The 17,115-nt window shown below is 35.8% G+C and overlaps 1 protein-coding gene across 1 annotated transcript in view; it reads right to left on the bottom strand.

The window, feature by feature from the left end:
* LOC145693329 (protein 60A-like) overlaps positions 1–17,115 on the bottom strand; it is a 484,174-nt gene that overhangs the window by 349,349 nt on the left and 117,710 nt on the right. Inside the window, exon 2 of the mRNA XM_081769218.1 lies at positions 2,324–2,498. Within this exon, the coding sequence (XP_081625344.1) occupies positions 2,324–2,498 (175 nt within the window). The remainder of the gene's footprint in view (positions 1–2,323; positions 2,499–17,115) is intronic.

Raw genomic sequence — 17,115 nt, forward strand, 5'->3', positions numbered from 1 at the left:
TAGTTCCTTAAAAATGCTTTTCGTTTCTACATTACTACACATAGCTTCCTAATGGGTAGGTGGATAGCGTACGCACCTTCGGCGTAGTAGGCCCGGGTTCGATTTCCGGCAGTTCGGGTCTCATGTTAAACTGTAGCTCAACGTCTTATTCAAGCTCCTGCTGAAAGGGACGCTAAATGAAAATCTAAAATACTACAACTTTTCTGTAAATTTCCAGCTTTTAGCACCCGATTTCAAAATCTGCATCAAATGCAACACACAATTGTTTGTGGTGTTTTAAGGCTAGTGCTTTTATATTTATTATCCTTGCTCTTAACCCCACTATTCATGTATCTACATTTCTCAATGGATTATGAAATCCGTCTTTTCTTGAAAGCATTCATAGCAGAATGAAAATCCACTGATGTAATAGGCTCATTTAACATTACGAGTTTCGTATAAAGATAATTTAAAAAATAGTAATTCAGTTCGTACGTGCATTCGACGCGTAGAAGGATTTTGTAACATTTTATTGTCGTTTTATTCATAATGGATTCTAGATATAATTATATCAATAGGTGCATAAAATACATGCCAATCTGTGCTGGGTGGTCTGTACAAGCTAGTTTTGCATCAAATCCGCACAAGGGCAGGGTGAAGCAGGAAGCACAAGTTGGAGGTTGTAAAGTTTAAGTGATAATGTTTAAAGCAATGGATTGCAACCGTATTTACCTGGCGCCTCCTTCTCCTTCCTTACTTCTTGCTAGCCTTCCTCCCGCTCATGATGATTTTTTTTTTTTTTTTTTTTTTTTTTTGTCTGACTCATCTATAATTTCAGATTTAGACAGCCATCTAGTTCAAGTTGGTGGTCATTTCTCGTGCAATTAAACAGAGTATGGCTTGTATATAAAGACACTACAACGCTATTTCCCGTAAAATACTTCTAAACCAGACCTACTCTTGGATGCAAATAAAGACGAACTGAAGCGTGTAATGGAAAGTTAATTTGAGAACCACTTTTATACATGGTAAAAGTAACTAGGCCAAGACGTTTTTAATTTTGCATCATCAACTGAGTGGAAACCAAGTTCTGTATGTAAATTTGAAATCAAAAGAAGGTGTTGCATTACAAAGTGCACGATTTCTGCAAAAGCCAGTGTATTTATTGTATTGTGAGTAAAATCAGCTAATATGCGATCTAATAAAAATGTTAAAATTTTTATTGTAGACAGTGCAATAATAACATTTATGTGTAGTGCGTTTTATAAAACTTTTTTAAGATGAAGACTTATTTAATTATAATATATTTGTATCGCGTAAAAAGTGAAAATAAATCAAAAGTTATAATGCAATATATTTCACAAGTCAAAATATTGATAATCTCCCCTTTCTCTTTTCAAGCTTCGCACACACCGAAATCAGAGAAATGAAAGCAACAAGCATAGCAGCAGGTTGAACTTGAAACTTTGTGACGTCTTCGGTACGTAGCTAATAAGAGTGGTACTTCAGCCATGTATTGGCGAAAATGCTTGTCGGCGCCTACGACTACAATCAGCAGTTCTATTCACCGTCTGCTGACATTCACCGTCTGATGATATAATCTTTCCTGGAGATATAGTCAGAAACAAAATTGGAATTACGGTCAATTGCAAGAGGAAAAAATATGAAATGAAATCTTTAAGTTTTATATTTCACGATTTTGCCGGCTAGGCTAAAGGAGACGGTGATGATGAGAGATGATTGAAATGGTAGAATGAAATTTGTGAGAGGAAACGGAAGAACCCCGAGAAAACCCAGGCACATGGTGTTTGTACAACGCAAAGTTCACGTAACGCGAGCTGGGATCAAACCAAGGACCCATGCACCAGAGGTGAACACACTACCACTGAGCCACCCGTGCAAGAGGTAAAGCCGATACATAAAAAAGGGATTATTTCAAAAGGAGGAGTAGTTTCATAGTAAAACTGCGTTGTATATCAAATGCTTAAAAGTGGCTCATTTCAAAATGTAAGACAGAACGGATAAGATTTCTAAAAATGGTAGGGTTAAAATAACAACTAAGAGACTTTTAACAGCTGGCTTGTAAAGTACTGTAACCTTTTAGGGATTAGATATGTATTAGGGTTGCCTACGAGACGAGAAAAGACGTGACAAGACAGAGCTCTTCCATCAGAAACAATAACAATTTTGAAGACGAGTCTTCATTTTCATGAGATTTTTCCGAGACGAGACAACCTCAGCTCTTGTCTCTCAGGGAATCCAACAAACTATGGATGTCCAAAAATAGATATTATATTGTCAGAGAAATTTTGAACTAATATATGTATTGAAAATTCTAACTCACCGTAGTGGCTCATCCAGTACTTGATATAACGTGATGGAGATAGTCCCGGTGGAACCCATTTTGTGTTTAAATATTCTTACTTGAGCTGTTATGATCTTCTGGGTAACAGAAACTTCGGACACATCAAACCATAACATTCTATCTCGACCACGACGCAAACTGTTAGTGTGTGTGCCTGTAAGAATGTGAAGTTTTAATATTTTTGAATATAAAACTTATTTATGAATGTAACAAACCAAATTAAATTTTAGCATGATGAGAAAATCTTACATTTTGAGTAGATCTATATACAGAAACATGCTTCTTATGTTGAAAACAAACAAACAAAGAGAATCAATCCATCTCAGGTATATTAAAAAAGAATTCAGTTAGTGTTGGAGTTTAGATTTCTCTTGATTACCTAAGTTCAATATACATATTAGCAAACTTCCTACGATGGCTTTGAAATTGCAATTATTCAGCTTCTACAAATTAATCCATATATATTAGATAATTCCACTTGAATGAGGACAAAAATTGGTTTCACCATTACTTTCGAAAATAAATTAATTATATTTTATTCACTGGACGAGTTGGTCTCATTATTACCCTTAATAGTGCAGTTAAATTAGCAAAAAGTAAGGAACAAATTAGTAACAAGCTGAAAATTGGTACAGATGTTGGAAATGATGTTCTAAACAACATACTAAAAGTCCCCTGAAATCCCAGGTGGCCTTCGCCTTCGTATTGGAAAATGGCCGCCGGAAGTGTCAAATGAACAATACTCAGATAAAAATAGCAATATCTAGGCTATGGTTGAACATAAAGAGATAAATTTTATGTCGTTTTATAAAACATAGATAACACAATATTTTGAAAGAGACAAAAAGTTTCATAAAACGCATACTTTTAGAAATATTTAGCTCTAAATTCTAAAATTCCGAAAACTACCGGCAAACTGATTTAAAACTTTATTGAACTTAGGATGTAATTACACTAGTCAACAAGATTTTGGCACAGAAATGAAAATACCTGATTCTAATAGAACTTTTCACGTGGAATTCGAATCTGCAATCAGTTTTTCTCCATCACCCTCAGTTTCCCCGTGACAGAGGGATTTTCGGGAAATTTCCCTTTTTAAACAATTTTTCTACCTGTAGCTCGGATACCCTTAGGTATATAAACACACAAGTTGTATTGTATGTTAGCTTGATTTATACTTAGTAAACCCTCTAAGTTTCACAAGAATCGCATTATTCTTTCTAGAGAAATAAACATATTTATATAAAAATATGCTATGTGTACTGCTCATTTTACCATATTTATTATTGCAGATAAAATCACATATAACTTCCCCGAAAATTACAATATAAGCACGGTTTATACCTCATTGGACTTCCAATAAAACATATCTTCAACGATGTGTACACCAACCATGTAGCTACTTTTGTATGAAGGAATTTCTAGAGGATTTTGTGGGAAATTTCCTCCAAAAAGTAGTTTATAAGATTTTTCTGTCTCAACTTGCTATTTGTATATAGTGATACAGAAACAGGAACTGCACTAAAACATAGTTTTATGTCTACTCAATAAATAATGTTAATTTCCTGTGAATCGTATTATTCTGTCTAGAGATATAAACTATTGTGTCTATTTATAGGTAATAAAGAATATACTTTTACCAAATACAAAAACCTAACGTTGACGTATTATTGTCGGCACATAGATGGATACTCAAATACAAGTACCAACAAAGGCATGCTTTCTGTGGAAAAATAAGTCACTTTTTAATATTTCGATCTGGCAACAATGCATAAAAAATTGATGACTCACGTTGCCTGATGACTGTTAGTAGCGTTGAGTGACGGTCCAACCTGGACGTGTTTTAGATGTGGCCTCGTGTAAGTTGAAGTGCTTATGCATTGTGGAGTTCGTGGTGATGCACTGAGTTAGATTACGTTTGTGCTGCTTCATGATTGATGGAGTGTAGATTCGTGTGTGTATGTGTGTGTGATACCTTACAGGATACAAGATGCCGAGGAAGTGTGTAAAACATCCGGTTGTGAGGAAGTGTTATCAGTTATATTTTGGTTGCTGTGTAGGAGACCAAGATAAGAATTGGGATCCTCACTACATTTGTTGTACTTGCGTGAAACGTCTGACTGGGTGGGCAAATGGTGAACGAAACATGAACTTCGCAGTACCGATGATCTGGAGGGAACCAAAAGATCATTCTTCAGACTGCTACTTTTGTATGACACAGATAAAAGGAATAACCAGTAAATCTAAGCACATAGTACAGTACCCTAATTTGCCATCAGCAATTAGGCTAGTTCCACATAGTGCAGAATTACCTGTACCAGTACCTCCTGCTCATCTTACGGTTAATGAGAATTACGTACTTGAGGCAACTACTGAAGTTCCAAATGAAGAAAATGATACTACTTATGAAGGAAGCACATCTACATTGGATCTCCATCTTATAACTCAGGGTGAACTAAATGACCTCGTACGTGATTTAAAACTCTCCAAGATACAGGCAGAACTTCTTGCTTCTAGACTTAAAGGCTGGAATCTGCTCCATCGTGACACTAAAGTGTGTCTTTTTCGAAACCGTCATACAGAGTTTCAAAACTACTATTCTGAAAATGATTTAGTGTATTGTACTAATGTCCGTGCTGTGATGGATACCCTCGGACATGCACATATAAGTACAAAGTGGAGATTGTTTATTGACTCTTCCAAAACTAGTTTGAAGGCTGTCCTTTTGCACAATGGCAACAAATTTCCTTCAGTGCCTTTGGCTTATGCAACTAATATGAAGGAAACCCATGAAAACATCAAAATAGAGTTCGGAAAAATTCAGTATGAGAAATACAAGTGGACCGTTTGCTGTGATTTAAAAGTTATTTCTTTGTTAATGGGTTTGCAGCTTTGTTATACGAAATATTGTTGTTTTCTCTGCGAATGGGACAGTAGGAACAAAGCGGAACATTACATCAAGAAGGAATGGCCAAACCGTGTATTAACTCCTGGACAGAAGAATGTTGTTTATTCCTCACTGGTGAGCCCTGATAAGATAATTCTACCTACTCTTAACATGAAGTTGGGGCTCTTCAAAAACTTTGTTAAGGCAATGGAGACGCTAAAATCAAGGAAGGGATTTTTGTAGGCCCCAAAATAAGATTTTTGATTCGTGACCAAAAATTTGAGGATCTCTTAACTCTGGTTGAGAAAGCAGCTTGGTGTTCATTTAAATGTTTAACAAAGAATTTTTTAGGAAACCAGAAAGCCCCAAATTACCGTGAAATTGTGAGTGATTTCCTGCAATCATTCAAAGAAATGGGTTGCAAAATGTCCCTTAAAGTTCACTTTCTAGACTCCCATCTGGATTTCTTTCCTGAAAACCTTGGTGCTGTTAGTGATGAGCATGGGGAACGTTTTCATCATGACATTTCCTCCATGGAAAAGAGATTGCAGGGACAGTGGAGTTCAAAAATGCTAGCTGATTACTGTTGGACAATGTATGGCCGACTTTAAGGACAATTTTAAAGCCCAAGATACACTAGCGTATTTTTCAGCTTCAGATAGATCCATCTTGTTCAAGCAACTTGAGTAAACTGGAAAACGACCGCGTGCTCAAACAACAGGTAGGAGAAAGAGCGAAAAATGATCGCTTCTTTTTCTTCTTCTTTTGCGCGCCTATTTTTACGCTAGGTGTATGGGCGAACTTACGGACCGAAATTTACGACATCAATTTACGGGCCGAAATTGCGCGCTGAAAAATACGCTAGTGTATGTTGGGCTTTGTCCATCAGTAGGCTCGCTTTCTGGCTGATGCTGACTAGCTAGGCTCGCTGGTTTACTGCCTGTTGTCATCTCACCGCCATGATGCTTTAGATGAAGCTGTGCTGCAGGATGTACTACCATCCAAATCTCTCTGTGATCTAGGACGCTCGCAAATAATTCACTAACAAAAGCAGTGACAAATGCAGTAGTGGTGAAACGGGTGAAGCTGAAAAGAAATGTTTTAGTGCAAATGTGATGGAAGCTTCTAAAATACATTTGTCAGAGAGTTCGTGTGATGGAAGTGATAAAACAATGTCAAGTAAAATGAACCAAAATGTAACATTGTTAGAAGAAAGTCAACTGCCCATGGAATGGAAAAGATTTTAGAATTCGTGGAAACAATGTAGATCATGGCTTTTTTTCAAAATGAAAGCAGGACAGGAGGTGATGATGTGTAATGTTTGTAAACTGCATGCTTCTTTCGTGTGTAAAAACAATAAGATTAAAACTCCCAATAATGACGTGCCATGGTCATCGAAAGGTGTTTCTCGGAAAAATAAAAAGAAAAATTTGGATGCCATATACAGACATGAACTAAGTTCAGTTCATCGGTTGTGCTTAGATGCAGAAGTTCCTCCTCAGAAAAAGGCACTGGAAAAAGCGCAGAAACAGCAAGGGAAACGTGTCTGGGAAAGCAAGAACAGCAATTGGATTTAACGGTAAAAGTATTTCGCATTGTATATACTAGTGCAAAGCGAGGTTGGAGTTTCAGGGATCACCCAGAACTGATTAAATTACAACGTGCAAATGGTTTAGACATGGGAACTCACTTCCATATAGACAAAAGTATTGCTTTGATAACACGTTTCATTGCAGACCAGCTACACAAGAAATTCGTAACATTTTTGAAATTTACTGATTGCTTCTCTATATCCGTTGATGAGTCTACACATCGATTGTCTGAAAAGCATTTGATTCTATATATTATGTACGTGGATGAGAGGAATATTGCTCAAAGCTATTTTCATAAACTAGTACGCATCGAGAAAGCAGATGCAAAAGCGATAGAAATGAAGATCATTGAAGCTTTCACAAAGGATGGCATTGATTCTGATATTAAAGAGAAGATTGTGGATCTTAGATCGGATGGCGCATCGGTTTTCATAGGTAAGCACGATGAAGTTGCTGCTCGCATTAGAAATCTTTTTCTCCACTTAGTCAGTATTCATTTCATGGCTCATAGGCTTGATTTAGTAACAGAACAAAGTTTCTGGAGTCGTGAACGCAGTACTCCACTTCGAAAATCTGCTTGACGAACTTTATGAAGTCTTCAGTAAGTCTTCTGCATTTGCTCGCCTCGAAAACATTGCCAAAGTCATTGGCGAAGAAGGTGTTTTGAAAGTAAAGAAACTGTTTCGAATCCGTTGGATTTCCAGTGAAAAAGATGTGCTCTTAGCCGTATATAGAGATTTTTCATCCATAATTGATTATTTGTCTTCTGTCGAAGTGAGAAAAGAGTCAAGTGAACAAACGGTGGCAAAATTTGAAGGTTTGTATCGTAAGCTAATTTCAAGACAAACCATACTTATGTTAGGGTTGCTTTTAGAAATTGCACATGTATTAACTACGGTCAGAACAATAATGCAAAAAAAATGTATTATAGCGAGAAATAGAAACTCAGCTACATACTACGTGCACAACTCTTACTGAAATGAAAGAAAATGATGACGTATATCTCACGAATTGCAGAGAGAAGTCTCTGTGTTATTGTGTTGACATTGACCCAACATCATTTCAATTTAAGCGAGTAAGATGTCAAATCTTACAAGGGATTTTAGATGAACTATGAAGAAGATTTCCAGCAGATGAACTGATTTCCTGCTTTAAAGTATTTTCTTTTTGATGATACTTTATAAGTTAAAAAAAAAGGGCCATTGTACGGCAATTCTGGTGTCCATAAGGCTGCTTAATTATTGGGTACAGATCCATCTATAGCTGTAATGGAATGGAGACATTTGAAATCTGGTCTCAAATCTATTGATATCTTCCCGTATTCAAACTGCTGTTACGGAAAATAAAATCAGTTCCACTGTCGACTGCAGAGTGTCAGCGTGGTTTCAGTGTTGCACATGACTTGAAAAGCTATGAAAGAAATCGATTAACTATAGATACATTAGAAGCCTTAATGACAGTGTGTGGACCACCCATGAATTTGTGGAATGCATTAAGTGTGGCACAGTCTTGGGTTAAGGAGGGGCACCATATGGCAGACAGTAAATATACTACTATACAGAACTATGAATATGAATATGAACATAATTTGTTTCTATAAAGAGTACTAGCAGGTTACCGGCAGTCTCGTGTTTGTCAGATTTAACAGATGGCTGTATTTTTTTTATTTTTTTTTTATTTTATTTTTTTTACACAGTTTCTCATTTCGGTATTGTTCTAACTAGTAGCCTACCGAGCTCTATCCTAACCAGCAATTTTTAAACTTATGATTATATTAATAAAGGACATGAGCTAATAGACGTGGATTTATAATTGAACAAAAATAAAATTACGTTATATACTTAAACGGCCAATCATTTTTAGATGTAACACTATATAATAACCTAGCCTGGTAGGTCACCAGTTAGAACAATACCCTTATTTCTATTTTTGATGGCTTATTAATGTAAGCTTGTAGAACACATTGAAGGTCAATAAAATAAAGCACAACGTTTTAGTTCAGAGTACACTTTTCTTGCATTGTTCAAGTTTTATTCAATACGGAATAGCATAATTGGAAATGAGTGTGTTTTGCAAGCTGGTAAGCTTAGATTATCTTCTTTTTTTTTTTTCAGATAAGTTACGATTTTGTGTACACCAGGTATTACGTTTAAAGGAACTTTCCATTCACTTTGAATGAGGTGATTTTGCATCCTGCAGCGCATATGCAAAATCCTAGTGAAGTCCTATCCCTACTACAGTAGATCCCATCGTGTAGGAGCTATGGGCTTTAACTTTCATGTTTTCGGCAGCCTATAGCTCCGAAAGGAAGTATTTGCGCACCCAGGTTGGTCTATATTTTTTGTCTTATCTTGGTGTCAGGAATCACCAAGCGTTGTCGGTGTTGTTTTGAAACACCCTATATAGTATATTATTAAATGTTCCTCATGTTATTGTGGTTAATATTTTGCGTTCTTCCTTCAGCACATTTCATATCTAGATATAGAATTCATTTGAACTCTAAGTCTCACACAAAATTCGAATATCTGGGCATCTTAAGGAAACATCGCCACCCGTTTTTCTCCAGTCTAGGTCAAACATCTGAAAACGCTAACACACATGCTTAATTATTTTAGGTGAGAAGTCCAAACAGAACTTTCTTGTCTCTAAATAAGAGACTTGAGACATAGATATCTTATTATAACTGGAACAAACATGCCTCTTTCTTCTTACCTCTTTTCTTCCCTTCTAAGGCATATATATATATATATATCTATATCTATCTATCTATCTATCTATCTATCTATCTATCTATATATATATATATATATATATATATATATATATATATATATATATATATATATATATATATATATAAGGTGAAAAAGTATTTATTTTAAACAAACGGTTCATATACCAAATTTCATGTTTCTAATTTTCAGAAATTCCGAGATAGGGACATTTTAATATAATAATTGCCATCCTTATCCCCCTCCCCTAACTCTGAATTTCCAAAATGCTTTTCTTAGTGATACCTTATGTCACAAATCCCATACACTGTGCAATGACGTTGGTGGTGGTCAATCAGTCATTGACTCGAGGCTTCTTTCACATAGAGAGATTCAGTTCCGTATTTTCAATATTCTGGTTAAGCTTGATAAATATAAATAAACCAGAAACCTGAGGTCATTTGACAAGAGGTAGAGAAAGGAATTGCTTGAAGTCTATGCAACATCCAAGAGATGCGTTCTGTTTTACAAATTTAGAACGTGAAAGAAAGAACTAAGGCGGAGTGAAAAAGTGGAATGCAGTAAGCGCACAAAGCAAAAAGAAATGTGGAATTCACTTTGAGGAAAAGCTGCGATTTTATCTCAGTTGAGGCATACCTGCTAACAGTTAAAATACCTATTAGCTTTTAAGATAACCTCGCCTTCGAAATTCCTGAGCTGTTTTAAAAACAGAGAACTTACTATTCATCATTCGACAGTTTTGCTATCTACTTGTTTCGTTAATTTTTCTTTTTGCTTTCCTTCTGTCGCGAAGCCTGAAAGAAACTGTGTGTCGGTGTTCAGGAAAGTACAGTACATTCTGAGTTTTCTATATTTGAAAGTTCATTTCAAACATTTTAGCTATGTTATTTAATCAATTTGCTCATTAATTAATGCTTCTCCTTAATAAATAAATATAGAATATTTTTCACTTTTCGGTCAAAATCAAGTTTCGAAATTCAATGACCCTTTTCAACATCAAGCTATACGAAATGGACTTTGAACTTAATATAGGTCTCACACTGTCAAAGATGATCGAACGTAGGTCTTTCGAACGACAAGGCTGATAATTGTTATTCAGCTTTAATGTCGTCTTCTTTCCTTTTCTTTATTTTAAAGCAATCAAAGATAAATAATTAAAACGTGAAGTAATAATGACAATTTTTTAAAAAATGCACTATTTTATAATATGCATTTAAAAGTTTTTTTTTTTTTTTTTAAATGAACAAATTCCAGTGAGAGTAAAAGTATTGGACACGATTGATTATAATGGATTATAGCAAATCATTTCTGTGATATTCAGAATTTCTTTGAGCTCTGAACCTTAGGAAGAGTGACCAATACTTTTAATCTTAGTCCAATTGCTTCATTTAACCCTACCAGAAAAAATATTGGGATCACGCAAGTGGGAGTTATATGATTGTCATGCTGGCACGACCGGTCGTTACTCTACACAAGTGGTTCTCAAACTTTCCGATAACGCGGACCCCCTGCCAGGCCCGTATCCAAGGGAGGTCTAGGGGGCCTCCCCCCTAAATTTTTACGGGCCCCCCTAAAATTTTCACGGTAGGCTTGCAAATGAACTATAATATGGTGATGAAATATAATATGGTTCGATCGCCCCCCCCCTAACTTCTACCGCCTCCCCCTACATTTTTGGGCTGGCTACCGGTCTGCCACCTGTTCATTCGGAAAGTGATCTGCGGACTTCCCTTGTAATGCTATCTGAAATTTCACATGGTATTAAGAAGTATAATAATAATTAGAATTGCCACTGACAAGAAAAAGATCAAGAAAAATAATGCAATAAGTAATTTATTCTAAAGATACATTATTGTTTCCTAGTGAACGAAATTTCAATTGAAAATACAGTAACTTTCAAGACTAAAAATCAATGTTGTACTTTCTTTCTTTCTTTCTTTCTTTCTTTCTTTCTTTCTTTCTTTCTTTCTTTCTTTTTTTCTTTTTTTCTTTTTTTTTTAACGAAGGAAATCCACTTCATAAATTCTTAAATGTGGGGTCACTAATGTGACGAATGAATTGTTTGTGTTTTTCCATAATTGCATTGAAATCTGGAATAAGTTTTGTTATTTTTAATCTTAGGTCCGATTCCACATTAAGATGATTTAGCTTTAAAGTTTTAATACTGCAAAGAGTACAAAAGGTCTATTTACATAAGTAAGTGGTAGGGAAAGGCATCAAATGTTGCAATGCCTTTTTAGACAACTCTTCATACTCACAACGCACATACAACCAAAAGCTACGAAGTTCATTTTCTTTGAAAACGTTTTTTCCATGAAGTATCGCAAGATGGTTCCAATAGATGTACTTGTTCTGTTTAGAGAGATTCATACCTTGTATGTCATGGATTTCTACATTAGTGAAAGCATTTTCAATTCAACCATTACCAGGTTGTGGGACAGGGAAATATTCCCGAAAACTTGCAGCTAATGCTCTCAAATGTCCTACAAGTGTTTTGTGCATTTCAGTAGAGTTTTTCACCTGAAGAATCAATGAAATCTTTGAGCACTGAAAATGATGAATAGTTATTGTTTTGTACTCGTACTGCCTACAGCTGCAGTCTTAAAAATACTTCTTGCATAACAGCTGTGAGTTGCATTTTAGTACAACACATTTCAATTTTTAGGCCTCGCGGACTCCCTGGTTAGGCCCCACGGACCCCACTTTGAGGATCACTGCTCTACGCAAGTTATTGTCAAACCATCGATCGCGAGTAGTAGTTCGCGGGGACATTCCGATTTCGGTTGGCTAACCTTGATTCCTCCACTTGAAAAGCAATAAACAAAATGATTAAAAAAAAAAAAAAAAAGTTGGTAGTCAATTTGATTGGTAGCTCACAGTAGGATTTTAAAATGGTACGGTAGCTCAGAAACTTCATAAGTTTGGCGACCACTGCTCTACATGATAACTGTTGAACGAAACAGAATTTTTGAAATCTGTATCTTACAATAGATAGCCAGAGCGATTATCTCAGCCGAGTTCGTTAATTGAGTTCATCCGTTAACATTTCCACATTTAACCGCGACTTTAAGGCTCGGTTCAGACGAGCAGAAAAGTCTGCTGCGGACGCGCAGCAGACTCATGCGGGCGTCACAGATCAACTAGTTCAGACGAGCAGGAAAGTCTGCTGCGGGCTCGCAACGAACTCGGGGGGGGGGGGGCATTTCAGTCCAACATAGAAAACAGATTATTTTATTTTCAGCTACAGTTGTCTTCCATGTTTATTGATTTACGCAATGACGAAGAGAATTTCTTCAAATTATTTTCGCATGATCAACACTTCGTTTGATGAACTCTTAACGATAATAAGTTAAGTAATAAAATTAAAGCAGAAGGTACTATCATAAGACTTCCGATACCACCAATTCAAATGTTAGCTGTTACGTTAAATGTAAGCTAATTATGTTAACTAACTATAGTTTGTATGAATGCAGAAAGTAAGAAATTCTTGGACCTATTCATAGACATTTTCAGTTCTTATTAGCGTCCACTTGTGTGGTTTAATTACCGTGTGACTAATTACAATTTTTGGCATATGCTGGCAACTTTAAATTAAAAATTAGACACTTATTTGAGCGTTTCCAAATATTCCGCTCCTAAGGGGGTAAGAGAGGCATTTCATTAACAGTAAAATTTCCTTTTATTTATTCACAAAGAGCCGAATGTGAGAATTCACTTCGGTTAGAGATGTAAAATTCGGAATGTAAATCCCTAAATAAAAATAATGGAACACAGGTTCGAGCGTTTTCGAATTTTTTTTCTTGAAGAGGAGAAGGGGGATTTCAATAGTAGTGGGGTCGCGGTGGCTCAGTGGTAGTGCGTTCATCTCTGGTGCGTGGCGTCCCTGGTTCGATCCAAGGTCGCGTTAAGTGGGCTTTGTGGTGGTCAAACACCATGTGGTTGGATTTTCTCGGGTTCTCCCGTTTCCTTCCACTTCCTTCATTCTACCATTTCATTCATTCTCATCATTACCGTTTCCCGGTTTAATCATGGGACGTAAAACTCAAAGATTTCATTTCATTTCTATAGTAGTGAAATTTCCCTTTATATATTGAGAAAGCGTTCAATGTGAGGATTCGCTTAATATTATAGATGTGAAATTCCGAATGTAAACTTTTAAATAAATAATAATAATAATAAAAACAAATGAATTCAGTGTTTCCGAATAGTCTACTTTGAAGGTGGAAAAAATGGAACATTTCTATAATTGTAATATTTCCCTTTATTGATTCACACAGTGCCGTGTGTGAGAGTTTCTTAAGTTAAACACGTGAATTCCAAATATGAACTCTTACATAAAACAATGGAACATGTTTCAAGGCTTTCGTATATTCCACTGCTAAAAGAGGAAGGGTGGACATTTATATAATACCAACATTTCCACTTATTTATTTACAGTCTAAATGGATAGGGGAGTTCAAAATTTATGCCAAAAACAGAGTATGTAATGGGGTTTTGTAATTACACTTTTATTGAAATGCTATTATCAGAGGGAAGGTGGTTCAAATATTTTACGAATAACTATAAAAAAGATCCCCAATATGTCTAGCACACCTAGTGATGTAAAATACCTGGTCACAGAGGCGATGAATAGAACGTCCCTTGTAGAGGGATAAATTATTGAGATCTTTTGCATTCGGCCAATCAGAGTATTCTTATAAGCGCATATATTCGACTATAACCGTTTGGGATCAGATAAAATCTGCTTGCCATGTAATTTTATAACAAATTGACGAGTGTCTATTTACTTTATTTCATGGTTCTTCCATATTCTCTTTCAAATGATCGGCGATAATTTCCATCTAATCAAGTTGATGCGCTTATTGCTTCTAGTACACAATTGCTTAGAAAAAGAAGCAACAAATGCATCAAATGTGGGAGACGAATTTAGAACACCTAAATGGCGAATGCCTAGCACATCTTGTGCTGTTAGGGTATCTCAAACAATATGTACCTACAGGACGTACCTAGAACATAACAGATATATATGTCCCAAGTGGCGACATAAAAACAAATGACTGTTAAGAGTGCGAAACTGAGCCAGGTATATAAATGGTATATTTGTGGTACATAGTTGCAAATATCAATTAGGTGTAAAAAGTAACTAAATCTGTAGGTAGCTGAAGTACATACTTAGCACATTAATATTATATGTATCAAGTCTCGGGTACCTAAAAAGTAGCTGGGACACCTAAATGGTGCATTCCTAGAACATCTTGTGCTGTTAGGGAATACAAGTATACATTTTCGATAACTCGTAATTTGCCACCTTAAAACAAATCTGAAATCGGGTTTCTTACCTGTTGACCTCCAGAACTTTTTCATGGTAAATCATCCGCAGCGGAATGATGTCCATCCTTCAGCCAAGAAATAACTAGCTCGTCTACTTTGAGCTTGTCTAGCGGTGGACCATTAACATTGATGAACAAGTTAGACAATGTTTGAGCACATAGTCTATTTATAATATCAGTCATCTGTAAATTCATAAAGGGAAAACCCCGTTCGCACTCTGCTGTGGAAATTGATAGTACTTCTATCCGATTCTGCAACTCCTCATCGACAATCTGCTTGTTAGACTTAAGTCTGATAACGATTTTTCTCGGTCAGTTTTGAAATACTCAGCAAGAAGTATCACCTCTCTATCACCATACAACATCTTTTCCATATTGACCATGTCAGTTGGCAATATCGACTCATGGAGAACAGAAACTTAATTTACCACATCTTCGATAGGGAATCTTGCGCATAAATTATCAATTAAAGCCGGGTAAACTAATGATTTCTTATTTGTTTATAAATTTATTTCTTGTAATTCCACATGAAGGTTAATTGTCATTACCAAGTTTCCTCCCCCCCTAGAAAGCAAAAGCGAACGAGGTTCCGGGGGAGTGTTCAGAGGTGCCTGGGAATTTCCCCCCTTGTTCCCCTTCAATTACCACACTGTTGTTTGTCATGGACCAAATTACGATGAATTTCAATTAAATTATCATAGTATAGTTATTTCCTTGTTGAATTACTGATACTTGTCAGTGGAAAAAAAGGATGAGGTAAGTAGAAAAACATAAAGGGAAAACAGTTTAAATTTTTCCATATAACTATGTGTACAGTCCAAACTTAAAATTTCCTTGTAATTAAGCTTACAGTACAAATTTTATGTCTATTTTTCTCACAACTTTATGGGTTGATTGCCATGTGTTATAAGCGCTCCATATAATAAACATAAGCTTCAGCATTTATTATAGTAGCAAGCAATGGATATATGAAGCGAAGCACTGTATTTTTTTGTTTCTGATTTTTTTCTCAACTAATATCGATTTTTACAAACCAAACCACTACCAATTTTCCATATATAGAAAGTGCCCCCCCCCCCATAAAGGAGAATTTAAAAAAATGTTAGGACACATTCTGATTATTTTCAATGAAGAGTTAATGCACTGAATTTCAGCTCCGTAAGTTTAACTGCTTGCGAGATACTCAATATTTTTTTCGCAAAAATTCGATCCCCACTACCTCGTTAGGATATGTATTATAATGAAAGCGCCCAGTTTCGACTAAGGCCTAACTATATACCAAAAGTAATTTCATTTGACTTTGCAATTTGGCCATGATGATCAGGCACACATAGTTACGTTCAATTTTTATATAATAATTTATATATTACACTGATTCAAAAATGTCTTTTTTCCAGTAGTTAGCTCCTCTAAAAACTCACAGGCCTCGAAAGCCAAGTAGTACCATAACTCATATTGTTATTATTACAATTACAAATATCAATATCCAAAAGTACCTGAAGCAGTGGCGGCTAATGTTAGTGTTGCAGCGTTGCGCAACGACCAAAGTATTTCAAGAAAAAATACATTATTAGCAATAGTAGTAAAGAACAGAAAAAATAGTTTCTAATACTCCCATATATACTTTAAATAACTTTTTTTTCGCTTCTGTAACTGTCCGTTTCGTTAATCCGTTTTAACAAGCGAAAAATAATCCATCACAGAGTCTCTAATTTAGGCTGTATTGTGTTGCAGCGAGCATACAACGACCAGATTCCTTCAGCGCGAGAATTGGAGCAAATGTTAAGTCTCCTTTCCCCTATCTCAGAAGTTAAAGGGTCTGGTCGTTGCAGTGCTTCTTCAACACAGCACGGTTTCCAATGAACGAGAAGGTTTTTCGCGCTAAATAAGCTTTCTGAATTTTATTTCACTAGCAATTTACAAATTGAATTTGTTTTATGCATTCATATTTTTAAATTACGGGACTATACTGAAGCAAATCAATATAATGACAATTAAAAAAAAGTGATAGCACAATTACAAAATAAGAAAGAAAATATGTAGTAGAGCAGAAAACAAATGAAAGTAGACCCGCGTTTACAAGTTAATTCTTAGCATATATAGATAATGAAGGCTTCTTCTACAGTAATTTGTGAATCAAATATCAATAAGTCAATATGCAGAATCCCCCCCTCTGTGGATAGTATTTTAGTATATACAGCCACGAGGGGGCCCACAGGGTCCGGACCTC

This window comes from Thermobia domestica, chromosome 8, assembly GCF_964235325.1.
Source record: "Thermobia domestica chromosome 8, izTheDome1.hap1.1, whole genome shotgun sequence".
Taxonomy (NCBI): Eukaryota; Metazoa; Arthropoda; class Insecta; order Zygentoma; family Lepismatidae; genus Thermobia; species Thermobia domestica.